This window comes from Rhinolophus sinicus, linkage group LG11 (assembly GCF_036562045.2).
Source record: "Rhinolophus sinicus isolate RSC01 linkage group LG11, ASM3656204v1, whole genome shotgun sequence".
In the NCBI taxonomy this organism is placed as follows: domain Eukaryota; kingdom Metazoa; phylum Chordata; class Mammalia; order Chiroptera; family Rhinolophidae; genus Rhinolophus; species Rhinolophus sinicus.
In genome coordinates, this window is record NC_133760.1 from 68,640,600 (window position 1) to 68,658,940 (window position 18,341).

Below are 18,341 nucleotides of genomic sequence, written 5' to 3' on the forward strand. Positions count from 1 at the left end.
AAGCTAAATATATAACTGTATTTTTAACCTTTTTATATCTCGGACACATGATCACATCCTGCTGTGGAATAATGTTGCATTACTTAAAGAGATACTACAAGTATTTCCATTCGCTTAAAGGCTGAATTTTTAAATGCTTTTGGTGCCTATTGTTTTTCTTTGAAGACACCTTTGCTCTACAGTTATTTAGCTAAAACCATAATGATCTTTAAAACCATAATGATCTTCTTCCTTAAATTGAGAATGCCAGCCTGCTTCGAGTGTCTGTTGAAAACGCTGCTTTGAGCAAAGACCACTGATTGAAATCCAGTATATATATCACAGAATTCAGATAATGTTGAGAAGTAGAAGAAGATGTTCCTTGTGCGCTGGCTAGAAGAATGTTCTTGGTTTGCAAGCTTAGATAGTTGCTGTTGAGATACTTTTGAGACGGTCCTAGTTGCAGAAGTATTGAAAATGACTTGGTTATGTACACAAATAACAAGAGATGCATTTTCTCCCAAATGATGGTATTTTTAATCCATGGATGTGCTTATTATCTTGTTAGATCATTCCACTCTGGCATGAAATAGGAGCTTCTTGTTCATTCTCTTATTCATCAGACATCTAGGGAATGCCCACGGGTGTCAGGCTTCACTGGACTCTAGAGACAGGGTGGGATGTGAGTTCTCTGAAGTCAGGGCCTTTCTCTACGTTGTTCACTGCTGTATGCTCTGTGTCTGAAAAACACGTGACATGCAGTCCGTGGTCAATCGATACTTGTTGAATGCAAAAGGGTGGATGCCTCAAATATACTCCCTCCCTTTCACTAATTGAATGGGTGTGTAATTCTTTAATCAATTCCTAATCTGTAATGGAATTACTCATTTCTAATCTGTAACTATAGTGGGTTTAATTCCAAGTCCAATACTAATTTCGTTTTTTCTCATCCAGAATGGGTAAGAAATTTAAATAGTGCCCCCTTTGATTCCAATAATCTTTGGTGTAATAGTTTTTCTAGGCAATAGGCTGGAAAATATAAATTGGGCATTTGAGCATTTACAGGGAATGTGTTTTAGCTTTTGAAACCTTCTTGCCATGTTGTTGGTCCCAGTATCTGGTAATCTACTTTGAAATGGCAAGACAAAACAAAGCAAAAATCCCCAGACACTCCAAAAATAGTACTCAGAAATGAATCCCAATAAATCCAAATACACACCACACATTTGTAAAACTTATTTTAAGTGCTCCTTTTCCAAATCTTCCGAACTGCACATTTGCTCTTTTGACCCTACAGAGAATCCATGTTTTGCCGAGCTCCAAAGATACTTATGGTCTGGATGGTCTGCTCTCTAGTCTTCGTTTTCTCTACTCTTGTTCCTTTTTCTTTCTTTCCCCTGTCATTTTTTTTCCCTCACTCTCCCCCTTTTCCTGGTTTCCTTCTTCTTCTTTTTTTCTTCTTGATTTCTTTCTTTCTCTGAATCTTTCCCACATACTATACTAATGTCTCCTTAGATCTTTTCTGTTTTCAGGAGTGGGAAGAAGCAACGCATCAGAAGTTTAGCTCTAGCTTGTGGCAGGCACAAGTTTTCCTTCTGACTGTGGCACTTTCTGCAGTTAACACCCTCATTGACTGGAATCTCTAGTAAGAGTTATTATTCTGTGTCCATTTGGGGAATGAAATTTGAGGTGTCTAGAAATAATGTTATAGGTGGATATTGCTTAAAGTGAGTTACTATATCTATTTGGGGTTTGTTGATTTTTATTTTAAGTAATTTACAACTAATGTGTTTTCTGAGGGAAAAAAAATAATCTGTTAAGTACTTATTTAATCCTTTCACAATCTAGCATTTTCTCAGTCTTTAGATGAGAAACAGAGAAGTCACATAACTTACCCAGAGCCACACAGCCAATAAGGGAAGGGCCAGGATGTTGCACCCCAGAGAGATTTTGTAACCACCATACCACTGCTTTTCTGAGCAGACTTTTGGATCTGTGATGGTCTGTGGCTAAGTTAGAAAGCCTGGTATGCACAGACCCTGAGCCTTTGAGCCTATCACAGCCCAGTTTGTCTCCAGAGCATCAACATCTGAGAGTACCCATGGAAACCAGCAGGAGAGGGGCTCTCTGTGTCGTCCTCTTCCAGTAGTGGTGATAAAAGTGAACTGGCGTCTTAAGATGCTTAACCATAGAGCTGGGAGGACTATGGGTATAGTTGGGCCCCTTGTTAATTCTCTAATCTTGACTTCCTGTTGAACTTTGTGGTAACTTTTCAGGAGAGGGATGTGAATAAAGGGGGAAGCCATGTTGGTCTGGGGAGTGTTTTCCATGTGGGCGGCCGGTTGGGACACCAGCCAGCTAGTGTGCATATACACACTCCTTAGTGGCTTTGTTTCTTTTTTCTTTTCTTGAATAAACCGTTCTTTTGGTGGATTTTCTGGAGAGTTATTTTTTGCTGTCGACAGTCCGTTGTCTCTACTGTTGCTATGGGACAGTAGGGGAGTTGCATTTGTCTCATGCTTCTTCTATGAGCTTCATCGCCTCATTTCAGTGGTTTTCAGAGTCACTTTAAGAGGCCACATGGCTTTTGATAGAGGACAAAGCATAAAATGTTAGAGAGAGAGAGAGAGAGAGAGAGAGAGAGAGAGAGAGAGAGAGAGAATGAGCACAGATTTCAGTGCAATTTTGCTCTTTTAATCTATGTTGTTAAAGATAACACTTTTTCTTTACTGTGATGTGCAAGATAAATCTCTCACAAGTGCGCTTTAAGCTGACAAACATACACTTTCATCATGTTATGCACTTTCCTGCTAAGTCCCAGTTGGACACTGAATAAGGAAGTGAAAAGACTATTACAGGAGGCGCGATTACACTTATTTGAACCTTAGAACAAATTTTACTCAGCTATCACTAAAGGACCAATTACATTAGGCCAGATTGTTATATTTTACTTATGCTTCCAGAAAGATGGAAAGAAACGATGCCAAAGGTAATCAGGGTGGAAAGTTGTGATATTGTGATTTATAAGAAATATGTGTGTACTGTATTTGGTCTTTGTTTCTGACACTGAGCTCCTAAAAGCCTTTGGAATTTCCAAAGTGTTTAAAGTGTCTTTTGTCATACTAATGAGGTGACTTGGGGGGTGGGGAAAGCCCTTAGCTGACCTAGGAATGGGGGCTGGTTGCCAGGAGAACTCTACTTGTGATTAGAAGGTTAGAACTTTCCGTCCAACCTCCCAGTAGCTGGGGAGAGATGAAGGGCTAGCGATTAAGTTCAATGGGCAATAGCCAGTGAATTAATCAGTCATGCTGGTGTAATAATCCTCCATAAAAACACAAAAGGACAGGGTTCTAAGAGCTTCCACGTTGGTGAACATGTGTAGATTTGGGAGGACTGGTGCACTTGGAGAGGACATGAAAGTCCCATGCCCTTTCCCTGTGCCTTGCCCTATCCACCTCTTCCATCTGGCTGTTCCTGAGTTGTATACTTTTAAAATAAACTGATAATCTAGTGAATAAACGGGTTTCCTAAGCTCTGTTGGCTGTCCTAGCAAATTAATCAAACCCAAACAGGGGGTCTTGGTGAGGACAGAAAAAGGCCCGCAGGTTAAGCCTGACAAGGTCAGGAGCCTGAAAATAACCACATAAGATGATGTGAACATAAAAAATTCATAACTAAGGTGGGCCATGGCAGGAAGTCACGTCTTTAACCTGAAGCTTTCTGCATACAGTCAATCTTCACCTTAAGTGAGCCTGTATATTGTCTTTTTGCACTTAAGATGACATCCTTGGAATGTCAGTAATTCCTTTTTTCCAGACCAGAGCAGGAAAGTACAGAATCCCTCATTATTATTCTTGTTGCCTGACTAATGTCTCCATGTGAACTATTAACTGTCCTGTACCCACCTATGTGAAAGAAGTACCTGTCTCTCCAATTTACTTTTATCCAATCCCAGAGAGTCCCACCCCCCTCCCCGCTTTGCTTTCTCCCATCTCCTTAATCTACCACCAATGAATTTCATGTAACCTTCCTCCTTTGATTCTATGTCTAAAATAAGCTGCAAACCACCATTTTGTGGAGCATTTTCTCAATCCATTATTTTGCTTCCTGGCAATTTTTGTCAGTTTGACTCAAATAAACTCAGAAGCTTTCTCTTAGGCTGGATGCTTTTTGTTGACATCGGGAACCTCTGATTTAAAGCCAGTTGGTCAGAAGTTCAGATAACAACCTGGATTTGCAATTGGCACCTGAACTGTGTAGGGGTGTAGTCTTGTAGAACTGAACCCTTAACTTGTGGAATCTGACCCTATATTCTGGTAGTGTCAGAAATGAGTTGATTTGTAGGACACCCAGTTGGTGTCCAGAGAATTGCTTGATGGTGGGGGGAAAACCTTTGCCTCCACCCCCAATTTGGAATTGGGATCTGGACACTTTAAGAGTTTATGTGTTTGTATTGTCTTTAAGGGAAAAAAAATAAAACACCCAAAAATGTTTATTTGGGTTTGCTCATTGCTATTATCTGAAGGTGAATTCATAAGAAATAAATAATAGTTGATGGGGTATATCACATTTTTATTATGTCAAAAATGGTCAGTTATAGGCAATTTCTTATGATCAATCAAACATTTTGACCAATCATTTTTTAACCAATAGGTTAGTCATTCTCTTTAATGATTGATAAAATGCTAATTTTGTTTATTTGTTTATACACCAAAACCAAAGTCTGTCATGCAGATCTAACAAGTTATTCAACCAGAGACTTAATCTGATTTATTTAGAGCTTAACTTGACCAAAACTGTGAACCAGCCTCAGAGAATGGTAATAATCATGTTTAAATAAAAATCACATTTAATATTCTATACATAGTTTTGTAAGTAATTTCATTCCTAATAATTTAATCCTCCTTAATTTCTATCACAGTCGGAACTTGGTGCTTTGACATTGTTTCTTCTTTTATTTTTTCCCTTGGATATTATTAATAGAAATTTTGTTCTTAAAAATAAGCAACAAGTAAACACCTGATTCTTTATCCTTTCAGATTGTTTTAACAAAACTTCTCTATTGAAATACCAGCGAGTTTTATGATCCTAGTTCTCTTTGAGCTGGCTACAATTCTAATTTTGTACTGTTTCTACTTCTTTTCTCTGTGCAGTAAGTGCTCTTTGAAGAGGGGTTTTGCAATTAAACAATAACATTTTATTAATTATTTGACTTATACTGTCATTTCAGAGATACATCTTCATTTCTCTAAAAAATTTTAATTTGTGTGTATGGTCAGTCTCCCTTGGGATCCCCATTAGTGAAGGAGCCATGGCTCTGTCCCCAGAGACTGCTCTCTAGCCCCTTGAAGGGTTGTCAGGCTGCAGACAGCTGCCCTGCCCAATGTCTCTGTTCCCCTCCCAGGATGGTCCACATCCAAGGACTGACTGATGTGGAGGTGTGATGGCCTGGCCTTCCTGACTTAATTCAGAATAACTCTGGAGGCCATTCTAGCCTCAGAGCTTTCTGCGGCATTGGGAGTTTGTCTTGGGTCCACAGCCAGCTGGACGTCTCCTTTGCCCAGTCCTGCTTCATTCCTTGGCCCTCCATAGGGTGGATGCCAAGGGCATATACACATTTCAGACTCCTTCTAAGGGTCTGCTGCCTGGGGAGCCCAACCTGCAAGAGTCTTGTCTCAGACTTTAGATGCTAACCAATTGATAAGGTACAGGCGGGCTTTTAAATGAAACAAAACATGTTTTTATTTCCACAACAGCTTTGCTTCTTAATAGTTGGCACCATTCATAGTTTAATAGTTTTTACCCTTCGTTTATTCTTTTAAAGAGTAAATTCTACTTTTCAACTCAGCTCTTTGAAATACTTATGGACTCCTTTTGAAAGGAGGCTTGGATCCTCAGGGTAGGAATTGGGGCATCGAGGAGAATGTAAGTAACTTTTAACATTGTCTCCCATTGAGAGTCCCCTGATCACATTGTGATGACCAGTAATAGGTGAAATTTAATCATTTATTGGCATGGACAGTGGGCAAGTATTAAGTCTCAGAAATTAGTGTATTTGATAATATTATACAAACAATGATGAAGGATTAAGAACATAAGTTGTTGACAATCCCATGTTTCAGATTTGAATATCAACTATCTCCTATCTCAGGTTATGGTGATGATGCTTATCTGGTTATTATTATTATTATTAGCAATAATAATAATTATATACTTCATTTGTATAGGACGCTATCATTTTACCCCCTTTAATTAGATTCTGTTGACATCCTGGGTAGTAGTTATTATGAACCTGTCATAGAGGTAAATAAACTAAGAGATGAGATACTTGTTCAAGGTCATACAGGATCCACCGTCAGGTTTTCTGGCTGCAAGTCTGTTTTCTTTCTCATTCCAACATCTTTCTGCAAACCAAACTAGCAAACCGACACATACAAATGAACCTTCCGTCTCTCAGAAAAGAGACATCTGGACATTCACCCAATGAGTCTTGGCTTTCTAAAGAGATAAAATTATGAATGGAATTGTTTACTAATTTGTTCTTATGTCTCATTGACATAAGAGCAAATTATTGTACCACCTTACAGATGAATAAACTAAAGCCAAGGTGATGCTCTAATTCATAGCATCCTGGTAAAAACTATTTTGGGAGACAGCCCATTTCAATGCCAACTTCCTCTGAATTACAAACGGTCCAAATTTTTTAAAATTTCTTTTATTCCATTTATTTTTAAACGCATATTTATATGCATCTTTTGTTTCCCTACTTGACTGAAAGGAGTTTGAAGGCAGGACTGCCCCACGACTATTTTTCCATACCAGCATTCAATATTACAGGTCTTGTGTGTAGCAACAAATATTGGTTGAAGTCTCTGTGTATCACACAGTGATAGGTGTCGTGTATGGTGGTAAATGTAACAGACAGGGTTCAGTAGTCAAGGAACTCATACGCTAGGGTGAAAATAATTTTTTTAAATACAATTATTATGGTTGCTGTGGTGCAAAGGTGAAGGGGACAACTAGACACCTCGGGAAAGTCTCCTGAGGACATGCATTTACAGGGGCAATTGGAAAGTTGTTCGTTTTTACTTTTATTTTTGTTTTTTAGTAGGAAGCTTTATTTTTGATTTTTTGGCATCGCACTTTGTAACTAACTTAAGATGTAATTTATTGATCTTGTTATTTTTATTTTTTATTGAGGGTGAACTGGTTATATAGTGAAGAAGTTTAAGTCAATTCTATAATCTGCGTGACTTCTAAGTGTCGTAATTAAGTTCTTAATAGTCAATAAAAGAACTATATTTATGGAGCTATCAATTAGACTTACAAGGGGTGAGCTGCTAGATTTTTAAAATGAGTCTTTAAATTTTCTTATCTATCAATTATTTGTATCCATTTAACATTAAGCAACAGGTTTAGTCAATCATTGATGGGAAAATATGATGGAAAAGTCTAGATTCGGAGTCAGACAGATCTGGCTTTGAACCTGGGTTCCAGCCTCTTGCTAGCTTTTGATACCCCTGTTTCTGAGTTTCTGCATCAGAAATATGGGGATAATACCAACGTTAAAGTGCTGATGTTAGGACTAGTGAGGTACCATAGAGCAAATGAGACTGGAAGGGGCAATCTCATGTGTTGTATACTTACACTTAAAATGTTCAGTTGAACAAATGACCTTTTAATTATCATTAAATAATCCAAAGGAAAACATTTACACAGGCAAGGAAGTCAGGAAATTCTAGAGAGCGGCCAATTGTACCTTCCTCCATTCAACATTCTTTTCCTAAGTGCTAAGCTTTAAAAATGACTTCTTGCAGAACTGAGCACACCTGAAGAACAGAAAAGTTAGTGTCCCTGGAATTGTACACAATCAGTACTTTTTCAGAGTGAGATACGGGAAAATAGATGCAATTCTATTTTAGATGCATTCTTCAAGGGAGGGCCACTCCTCTTTTTCCTACTCACCCCAAGAGTCTAAATCAAGTTAGCGTCTCTTTAAAAATTAAAACAGTATATAATGAACATTGTAGGAAAATGTACCTTGATTAAGCCTGAATGTTTGACGAAATGTCACTGGCATTTTAACCAAACTCTAACAGTATATAAGGACTTCTTCCTATGAAGTATAGGACTGTTTTACGGGATGATGTCATGTGTTACTGTATTTTAATATGTCTTATGCTGTTATCTTTCATCATTAGGTAATTTTACATCCTTATCTGGCTTTTCTTATGTGTGCATCTTGTCATTGAATTATATTATAAGATTGCTGAGGACGCACAATCTTTGAAGGTCGGTAGCTCCTGAAACATAGTAGACTATGAGTGCTTATGAATGGACTAACTGTCTGGCTTTTTGACAGATGTGAAGATAGAAAGTGTGAATGAGTTTCGGGGCTAAGAAAAGAATCCTAATCTGCTAACGCCAATCACTTGAGAAGCAATACAGTTCATGATTTAATAAAATATCTGTAAAGCATCAAATAGCAAAATGCCATGTGAGGCAAATTCTCCATTAGAACTTGTTTAGCCAAAGTAAATTAATTATGCAGTCCCTCTTTCCTGGAAAATACAAATTGGCCAGGCTGACAAAATTGGGTGAGGAAGAGGAATAAAAAAAATATGAAATGGATTTAGACTCTAAAAATCCAACCTTACTAGCAATTTTTTACAAGCAAAAATGTTCAGTAGATTCTGAATGAATGAATAAATCAATGAATTCAGACTAAACCCTAAGTCTGGATTGTCTGTTTGCCTCATCTGAAATAGTCATAATAAAAATTTTTCAGCCTTTGTTTCTTCTGGCTATGGAGTCAATAGTGATCTCTGAATGACACTTAGGATATGGCATGTCTTTAATGGGATGCTTAAGTAATCACAGCGATTTAATTAAGAGGGCAGTCATATTTTAAAACAGCTATTGTTCCCTAGAGAGTGTTACAGTTGGGTTTTACATTTCTACAGTTACCTAATGCTTCCACTCACCACAGTTTTTGTTTGTTTGTTTGTTTTGTTTTGTTTTGTTTTATCTGTTTGATTTTTAAAGACATTATACATGGTTTTCAACTTACCTCTGAACTTTGTCCCAAAATTTTCCTCCTCAACATGTGTGGTCACTTCTTTCCATTCTCATTCATTGCCCCCTCTCTCCAAAACAGAAATGTTCAGTAGATTCTGAATGAATGAATGAATGAATGAATGAATTGATTCAGACTAAACCCTATGTCTGAATTGCCTGTTTGCCTCATCTGAAATAGTCATAATAAAAATTTCCAGGCTCCATCATTCATCGTTTCTTGTTGTTGATTGAAATATCCCCTCTGATCTCTTCACTACCAGCACTTCATCTACCTACTGTATCACCACCTGACAAAATTGTAATTACATTTCCCTTCTCTCTCCTTAGCTCCAGACCCACTTTTTCAGTTTGATGATCCACGGGTACTTCAAAAACAACCTCTTCTGAATCAAAATCATGCTTGTCTCCTCTGTATACCTGCTCACCCTCCTGTATTTCTTACTTGTTTAATGGTGGCCTCACAGAAACTGGTCACAAAGGCCAAAACCTTAGCGTCAGGCTTAGTGGCTTCTCACTACTCCCTACTTAGATCAAATCAGTACAACCTAAATACCGGGGGTGCCAAAAAAATGCATCCACATTTTAAGCGATATTATCTATGTATTACTTTTCAAAGTTGAATTGAATTACATAGCAATATGGAGTAAGATGTTCGCTCAAAAGATGGCGTTAATCAAATGAATGCCAGCGTCATTCATTGTCTTACGATTTTGATACAGTTTTTTCCTTTCTTAAAATGTGTATACATTTCTTTTGGCACCCTCTGTATATACGATTTCTATCTGCCAATGATACTTCAATAAGGCTGGGAAAAAGGTTCAGTGCCCCATGGATTCTAACACAGAAATTCTAACAGCTCCATCGGCTCTAGCTCAGCACCATAGCACTATGTTTCCCCACGGCCTATCCCCATGATCTCTTAACTGAGATCATTGCTTCCTGGTCTTTTCCACTCCAGGTTGCCTTCTACGGCCGCAATCCTCGGCCATTGTTCTTCCATAAAATGCAGCGTTCATAGACAAGACATATTCATATGGGTTATGAAACATTTAGTGAGGAACGTAAGCATTTTAATTATTCATAGTCTTCCACAGGCCCTGCCCAGCCATGCATCATCTGGCCCCTGTTTGGCTCTTCTTTGTCACACTTCTCCCCATTGTTCATTAACTCCACTGGCTCTTCCCTGTCCTTTCCCATGTTCTCTCCTGTTCTCTCTTCTTTTTGACCTCAACTAAGTGATACCACTTTAAAAAGGCTTTTCCTGAACACGCCTCAATCTCAGTTAAGTTCCCTTGCTCTTCCTCATAGGACCTGCCATAATTTATAATTATAAACTTTTTTTTTTTTTTTTTTTGTATTAAGCCTGGTTCACTCACCACATTTCTGAACTCTGTGAAGGCAGAGACCGTGTCTATTTTATTCACCATTGTATCTCACAGCTACCACACAAAGTCTGGCAGACTGTGGGCACTCAATATATATTTACTGAAGGAATGAATCAATTATCCCAACTGTTAGTGGCATATTAGTAGGCAAGCTAACTACAGGCTCAGTCTGTGGGTTACAGGCAATTTCCATCCTCAAAGAGCATATTGTAAGGTTAGTAAGCGTATTGCTATCATGGGGATAATTCTGACTGTGTTCTAACTTAGAGAAAAAGAAACCTTCAGTACTCTAGCCCTGTTAATCATACATTATTGCCACACCTGTCACAAGACACTGGACACCCATTGTCTGGCTGTTAGATATTTCTTCTTTGTTTGGTTACCTGAGATTTCTTTCTAAAGCATAAAGCTCATCCTGTGATTCTCCTGCTTAGGAACTTTCAGTGGGTTCCCTTTGTTGTCAAGATCAAGTTCAAATTATTTGGCATGTCTAACATAGTCATTCTCAACCTGGGCCTGACCATTCTTTCCAACTCCAAACCTAGCCAGTCTCTACTATGAACCATGATCAAGCAAGGTTCTTTCATATCGTGGTCTCTTTCAGAAATGTCCCACTTTTGTCCCCACATGGCGGTGTATTTTCCCTTTAAAATCCATCTTTTCCAACCTTTTGAGTTACAACTTCCTCTGTGCTCCCATAGTATGGTATATTCTCTTAATTCTAAACTTTATCACATATTCCATGATGATTTATTGGAAGGCCTATCTTTCAGACTGCATGGTAACTTCTTGGATTAGACTGTACATTCCCAGGGTCCAGCCCAATGAGTAGCATATAATGGCATCCAGTAACTTGGGTGACTGAACGCATTGCTAATTGTTTGGAAGTAAAAATGCCTTTGCCTACTGAAGCAATGGTACAAAGGGTGATTGAATTCTCAGCTGACTCAAAAAGCCTGTTTAAACCATAATAGAACTGAAACATATTGCTGATATTACTTTTTTTTCTCTAGTATTAGCACATGTTATTTCTCTGCTCTATTGAAACTGAGAAATCTCTTTATTCTTCTTTATCCCAGCCCAGTGGCAGAAACCTTTTCTAAACTTTTCTCTTTGGTCTTTCATTGTCTTAGAAGGAGGGGCTAAAAGAAGAATTCTTTTTTTTTTTTTTTTTTCTGTGATAGTGGGATGGGATTTCTGCTGTTTTGATTTTCATGGTGGAGACATATGTCAACAGAGGGTTTACATCTTTGGTACTTGCCTATGTCTCAAATAATCTTGAAGACCGCTTGTCTGATAACATGTCATTAGGCTAATGCATAAGCACTTCCTGTAATACTATGAACTCTAAGATGAAATTAACTTTAATGGAGGTCTACTAATAAATAAAAGGAGTAAAAGGACCTTCCTATTTAGTAGGTGCTCTCACATGTAAGGCTTACTCATGCTTTTTATTAATCTAGGCTTTTGTCCTTTGTTTATGTTAAATGAATCAAAACAGCTCTTCTTCTTTGTTTGACTCCTTGACTCTCGTCACAGATTTTGTACACGTTGGTTTTCTTATAGACATCCACAAAAATAATCTTTAAACTTGGGAAAAATAAACCCCTGTGTAGGAGTAAGTAATTGATGTAATTTATTTGCTACATATATTAGAATGCAAACAAACATGATTGCTTTTAATAGATGAGAATGACAGATGTTTCGTGAAACAATATGCTATATCGAAGCATGTGTTTTTATATATAGTAGCTAACCTCATTAAGTTTGTTAATTAAATAAATGCCCTTTCTGAATCCCTTTTTCTTTCCTTCTTTTCACAAAAACAGGTGGTGTTTGTATTGCTCAGTCACAGAAAATCCCACGTGAACCGAGACCTGGAGAATTTGAAAAAATTATCAGACGCCTGCTGGAAACACCTAATGCTCGGGCAGTGATTATGTTTGCCAATGAAGATGACATCAGGTACTGGTTACTTTTCTTCCTTATGTAGGATCAGATTTGTGGCTCACATCCTTTTTTTCTAACATATTTCATGTTCAGTGTAAAATCTTGTGAGACTTCACAGGAATCTCAGCCTTCTCATGTAATTGCCGACTGCCTTCTGCTGCACGGAGACACCATAGCCTTGCAGTTTCGAAGTCTGGAATGTCTATAGAGTCAAACCTGGGCCTGAAAGAAATGAGACAAATAAGGATGACAGCCAGAATGAAGTGAATGAGGTTAAGGAGAAGGCTAATTAACAGGTGCTGGAGTTAAAGTCGCCAATATACTTCCTTTAGGAGATGATAAAACTCAGGCAGTTAGAATGATTGACTAATTGCTTAACGGTGACCTACTGAGTGCATATAACTTGAGATAGCTGTCTCATAACAGTCATACTTGTTGTGTTTCTTGATAAATGTGGTATGTTTTATTTCTTTTTATTCCTATAGGAGGATATTAGAAGCAGCAAAAAAATTAAACCAAAGTGGGCATTTTCTCTGGATCGGCTCAGATAGCTGGGGATCCAAAATAGCACCCGTTTATCAGCAGGAGGAGATTGCTGAAGGGGCTGTGACAATTTTGCCCAAAAGAGCATCAATTGATGGTAAGGATGCACCACAGACAAATTGTTTCATTCCAATTAAATCAAAACCCAAAGGCGTAACCAGAGTAGCAGCATATGATGAAATGCACCCATTATTGATGACTCAGGAGAGAAGTTTTAGCTCTGATAGCAGAATTGCCAAGAGAGTAACTATTTAACCCAGCATACATGTATTTTTTTATTAGAAAAGAGTGCCTGTTAGATTTTTTCTTTATGAAACGGAAGTATGGTTGGCCTTCGATATTTCCGTGAGGTTGGCCATTTACTTGATGTTGTCCTCTAAGTTTGCATATTTCCATGGATATATATGATGGTTACTGTACTGTGGGGTAAGAATGCTCGCTTCATAGAAAATGAAGACATGATGCCGGACTGACCCTATGGACAAAATAAACACAACAGCAAAGATGAGGAGCATCTCTGAAAGGCACTCTGTCTCCCAAATAACTTTGCCAATGGTCTTGACAGTGATTGAAACTCCCACCTTTCCCATTATTCTTTTGAGTAAGGCATTATTTCCAGGTGGTCTCCCTTCAATGAGGTTGTTACCTGAGCAGGCTGACACTTTAGCCCATTACCCACAACTCCAGAAGATTACATTAGTACTGATTCGTTAATTGAATTAGCTGAAAATGGAACATATAGGACAGATAAATTCTAAGGTGGGTAGGAGCACAGAAACCTGGAACATTAACCCCTGCTAGGATTGAGAGAGAGAGAGAGAGAGAGAGAGAGAGAGAGAGAAATGAGAAAAGTCTGAGCTGGTTCTGAATATCCAGCATGAGGTTACCGGACACTGCCATTTGGAGACATAGAGGAGAGGGAGAGGTTGTGACAATAACACCAATAAAAGGCTTTCCTGTTATGCTCATCCCTAGAGCCAGGTGCCTGAATGGTGAATGGTGGGGTGGAGATATTGTTCACTGAGGCCCCTTGGCTTTTGTCATAAGGGAAGCTTTTGGCTGTCCCCATTTGTGTGTGTGTATATATATATATATATATATATATATATATATATATATTTTCCATGCAATGATCGCAATATAATTTAATATCCATTCACAAGCTCTGACAGTATTTGGTTTTGATTTTGAAAGAATATTAAAATCATACCTTTCTTCTTTATAATAGGGTTTGATCGATACTTTAGAAGCCGAACTCTTGCTAACAACCGAAGAAATGTGTGGTTTGCAGAATTTTGGGAGGAGAATTTTGGATGCAAATTAGGATCCCATGGAAAAAGGAACAGTCATATCAAGAAATGCACAGGTAGCCACTTAAATGTTTTCCTTGGTGCGTTTGTTTTATTGCCTGAGGCAGGAAGTTTTTCTCTATGGATAATCGTGAGGGTATTTTCTGGTTTCTTGTGTCTCTTTCTACAGTTTCTCAGTAGGTCTGGGCATACACTGATTGTGCAGCAAACTCAGGTGTATTCCTTGGTTCTTAGAGTTAACCAACAAGTATTTATTGGACATGTGCCACGTACCCAACATGGGGGTATTTCAATTCTATTAAAAAGACATATTTTTTGAGATTCTACTTTGGGAAAGTACTTTGTTAGGGTTGGCGGGTTATAGACAAATAAGTAAGATGTGATATTGCTCTCCAGGAGCTTAAAATGTAATGAAGATAATGGATCATAATAAATTGCTACAGACAGTGCTTTTTTTTTTTTTAACTATTTCAATCTGTGTCCCCTATAAAACTGTTCTCCCCTATATCCTGCATAGCACTAGCAGCTATGATTTTCAATGATTTATTTTCTGTATCTTGTGCTTAAAAATAATAGCACAAGATTTAATAATATTAAATAATAGCACAGCATTTAATGATATTAAATGTTTTCTTATTTTTAATGTAAGAATGAAGCATTTTTTATTTGCAGATAACATGATTGGATACCTAGAAAAATCTTTGGTGTTTAAAAAATTATTTAGAACTAAGTAGTAAATTTACAAGTTTGCAGCTACAAGGTCAATATAAACATCTTTTTTAGAAATTCATTTTATATATATTATATTAGAAACTAGTGCATGGAAAATGAAATTTAAAGGATATTGATCATACTATGATCAGAAAAACAAAAAAATTAGGAATGATTTTAACAAAGATGTATAAATCCTCTACATTCATTACGACAAATCTGGAATGAGCATTTTATAACCATATACACCTCCCTCTCCAGGCCCATATTTTGATACATCGTCTTTTCCCTCTACTCACTTCCTTTGGAAATAGCTGTCCAAATAAAAGATATAATATGATAAATGCTAGAGCAGACATATAAGCAAATCGAGGATGGGGATTGAAAATAGGTGCCAGAGTGTGGAGGGGTCTGACTTCAGGCTTCCTGTGTGCCAGGCCCCGTTCCAGGAGCTGGGGGTGAGGAAGGGGGACAAAGTCTGTTCTCACAGAGCTTATACTCGATTGTCAGGGGACAGACACTAAATAAGTAAATGTATAAAGAAACAGAGACTTTCAGATGCTGAGGCACGCTTGCGGGAAATACAGCCGAGTACTGTGAAAGGGTGAGTAGGTGGTATTGGCAGGGAGGGCGGCAATTAGATTGTGTGGTCAGAGAACGGCAAGGAGGTGACAATTTGAGATGAGATCTGAATGGCAAGAAGGTGTCAGCCATGTGAAGATATGAGGGCAGCCCCTTCCAGGATCTAGGGCAAGTCTCTTTTGTTCAAGGTACAGAAAACAAAGTTCAGGGAGGCTGCAGAGAGTGAGAGTGAGGCAGGGAGTGAGAGGGAGCGTGAGAGCAGACAGGCTAAAGAAATACTTAGGCTGGGGTCAGGTTATGCAAGGTCTTCAAGTTCTTCCTAGAAGCTCCAGACCTGAGGAGTTTGGGCTTTATTTCACCTGTCAGGTAGAATTACTTGAGGCTTTTTATCCTGGGCGTTGCTCAGATGCCTGTTTCAAAGACGATTCCTCTGGCAGAATCGTCAGGAGGGTTGGAGATCAGGGAAGAGAAAGGAGAAAGGCCAGGTCTGGCTCATCCAGGAATTCTGGTATTGGGCCGTCACAGTCTAAATAAGGACCCGTGAGTTAGGGGCAGATCTCAGAGGACGGAAGTCCAGTAGGTAGTGTTTACAGTACATGGTGAGTAATTAACGCTGGGGATGGGAGTAAGTGATGGAAGTTCTGAATATCAAATCTCTACTAGCTAGGTCCAGGAAAATGGTGATACACTTACTTAACAGAGAAGAACAGGTTTGGAGGGACTAACTTGAATTTGGTTTTGAGGCAGCCCCATGAAACTGCCCAGCAGGTGGCAGCATAAGGTCTGGGACCCCACAGAGCATTCAACACTAAATACAGATTAGGGAATGGCAGCTGGAGACCAGGAAGTTAGAGACAAGGGCAGAGGTGCAGATGCCAAAAGGGACTGAGCAGAGAGGAGGGAGGACCACTGAAGACTCTAGGGGAGAAGCGGGGAAAGGAAACTGAGCAAAGTGAGTCTGGGAAGGAAGTTAATGTCTTCCCAGTCTCCAGGAGAGAAGATGGGCTACATTTATGTATTTTCTGAGAGGTGTGACTGAGGCATAGGAAACCTGATAGAGAGATGCAAATTGTGAGACAGACCCAGAATAGAGGAAATGGAAGACAGAATACCTTTTCAAGAAGTTTGGCAGAAAAAGGAAGTAGCCATAATAGGAGAACTTGAGAAAGAGGTGGCAGGGCTTGTGGGAGTTTTCTTTAGAAAGAGCACGTTTAAGCATGTTTTTAGACAAACCTAGTATTTAGAAGGAATTACTGGAGAAAGAGAAATTAAATGTGGAGTAGGATTTTTGACAGAAACTTTAAAGACAGGCATGAAAACTGTTATCTTTAAATAAAGTGATTAAATTGAGGGGGGAAAAGATACAGCCAAACACATATATAAGTAGAGGGGGGAAATCCTATGATTCAATGCTAAATTTGGACAAAGACACAAAGGAAGTTCAGAAAATGGATGGCTAAGTTCAAGTTATAAAGTTCACAGCTTCGTGGAGAAGGTGAGTGCTTGATACAAAGAAAGATTTCAGAAAGAGCATCCAAGATGAGGGCAGAGGTGGATGAGCAGATGTGTGAAGAACAGTGCAGAGGTCTGGCTTATTGGAGGGGAGGGTGCTTGTTAAGGAATAAGGGGAAATCAAGGTGCCAGTTTAATAGGATTTGAAAGGAGAGTTTATGCACCGAGTACCCTCTATGTTTTTCATTCAGATATATTTTACACTATACTTCATTCTGAATTCTGAATTTGATTATGTACTCATTCATATCCTGTTATTGTTTAGACTCTATTAATGAAAATCTACCAGTTAATAAAATGGATGAACAAAATTTTTATTTACATATACGTTATATGTGATAAAATTGGTAAGAAATTAGTTATTCACTAATCACATAACTTTTCAACAGACTGTTTTCAGAATAACCAGTTTCTCCAAACTCATATTTTCCCAAAATGTTGATGTGCATAGATTTCCTTTTAGCATCTGTGGATGGTGTGTACTGCATACTTGTTTCAGGTATCAATACAGAATGGCGTTGTAAGTAGACTCCTGACATGGTGCCATATCTGCTTTAGATTCCTTTGATTTATTTGGGTGTTGCTAACATTGTAACCATTTGTCCAGTTAGAACTATTTCTATTGCAATGGAAATGGTGTTGACTCCAAGTGCTAGTGCAAGCACACTGTTAGGCAACACGGGCAATAAACAGATTTGCATGCAAATTGCATTGTGGGTGATACTGAAATAACTTGCCTGTGGGTAGAAAATAAATAAATAATGCAACATCCTAAAAAACAACAACAACAACAACAAAACAGTAACACATGAACATTTCCAGATGGTGAGAGAAGATACTTGCATCCCAAATTACCATTAACATCCAATTTTCATCTTTGTTTTGGGGGAGGAGAGAAGGTGATACATAGCCTGTTAATGGTCAAATGTACTTAAGAGGAAATATCGACAGGATATTCATAAGCAGAAGTGTCCAGGGTGGGAAAATTATTTATACTTCCAATTCCACCTAATTCAGAAGTGAATTTGTACAGATGTGCGAGTTTCAATATTTGGCCTTACAAGGTTCACGTTTTAACCATACACAATGAGTCCAAAAGTTAGGGAACTCTGTGAAAGTGGCATATATATAAGGCCTGTTTTGCTGCATTTAGAGCATCATTTGTGAGTTATGTTTTGAGTACAATTTTACCTTTAGCAATGGTAATCTGGGAACATAATTATCTGCTTCCATTGGGGGTGATATGGGCAATGATGTATTTACGTGCATAAGAGAGTACTTCCCAGCAGGG

At 38.4% G+C, this 18,341-nt stretch overlaps 1 protein-coding gene across 5 annotated transcripts in view; it reads left to right on the plus strand.

The window, feature by feature from the left end:
* GRM8 (glutamate metabotropic receptor 8) overlaps positions 1–18,341 on the plus strand; it is a 680,449-nt gene that overhangs the window by 304,195 nt on the left and 357,913 nt on the right. For all 5 annotated transcript variants that reach the window (XM_074315645.1, XM_019749052.2, XM_019749054.2 and 2 more), the window contains 3 exons: positions 12,272–12,407; positions 12,878–13,032; positions 14,164–14,301. In XM_074315645.1, coding sequence (XP_074171746.1) covers positions 12,272–12,407; positions 12,878–13,032; positions 14,164–14,301 — 429 coding nt within the window. The remainder of the gene's footprint in view (positions 1–12,271; positions 12,408–12,877; positions 13,033–14,163; positions 14,302–18,341) is intronic.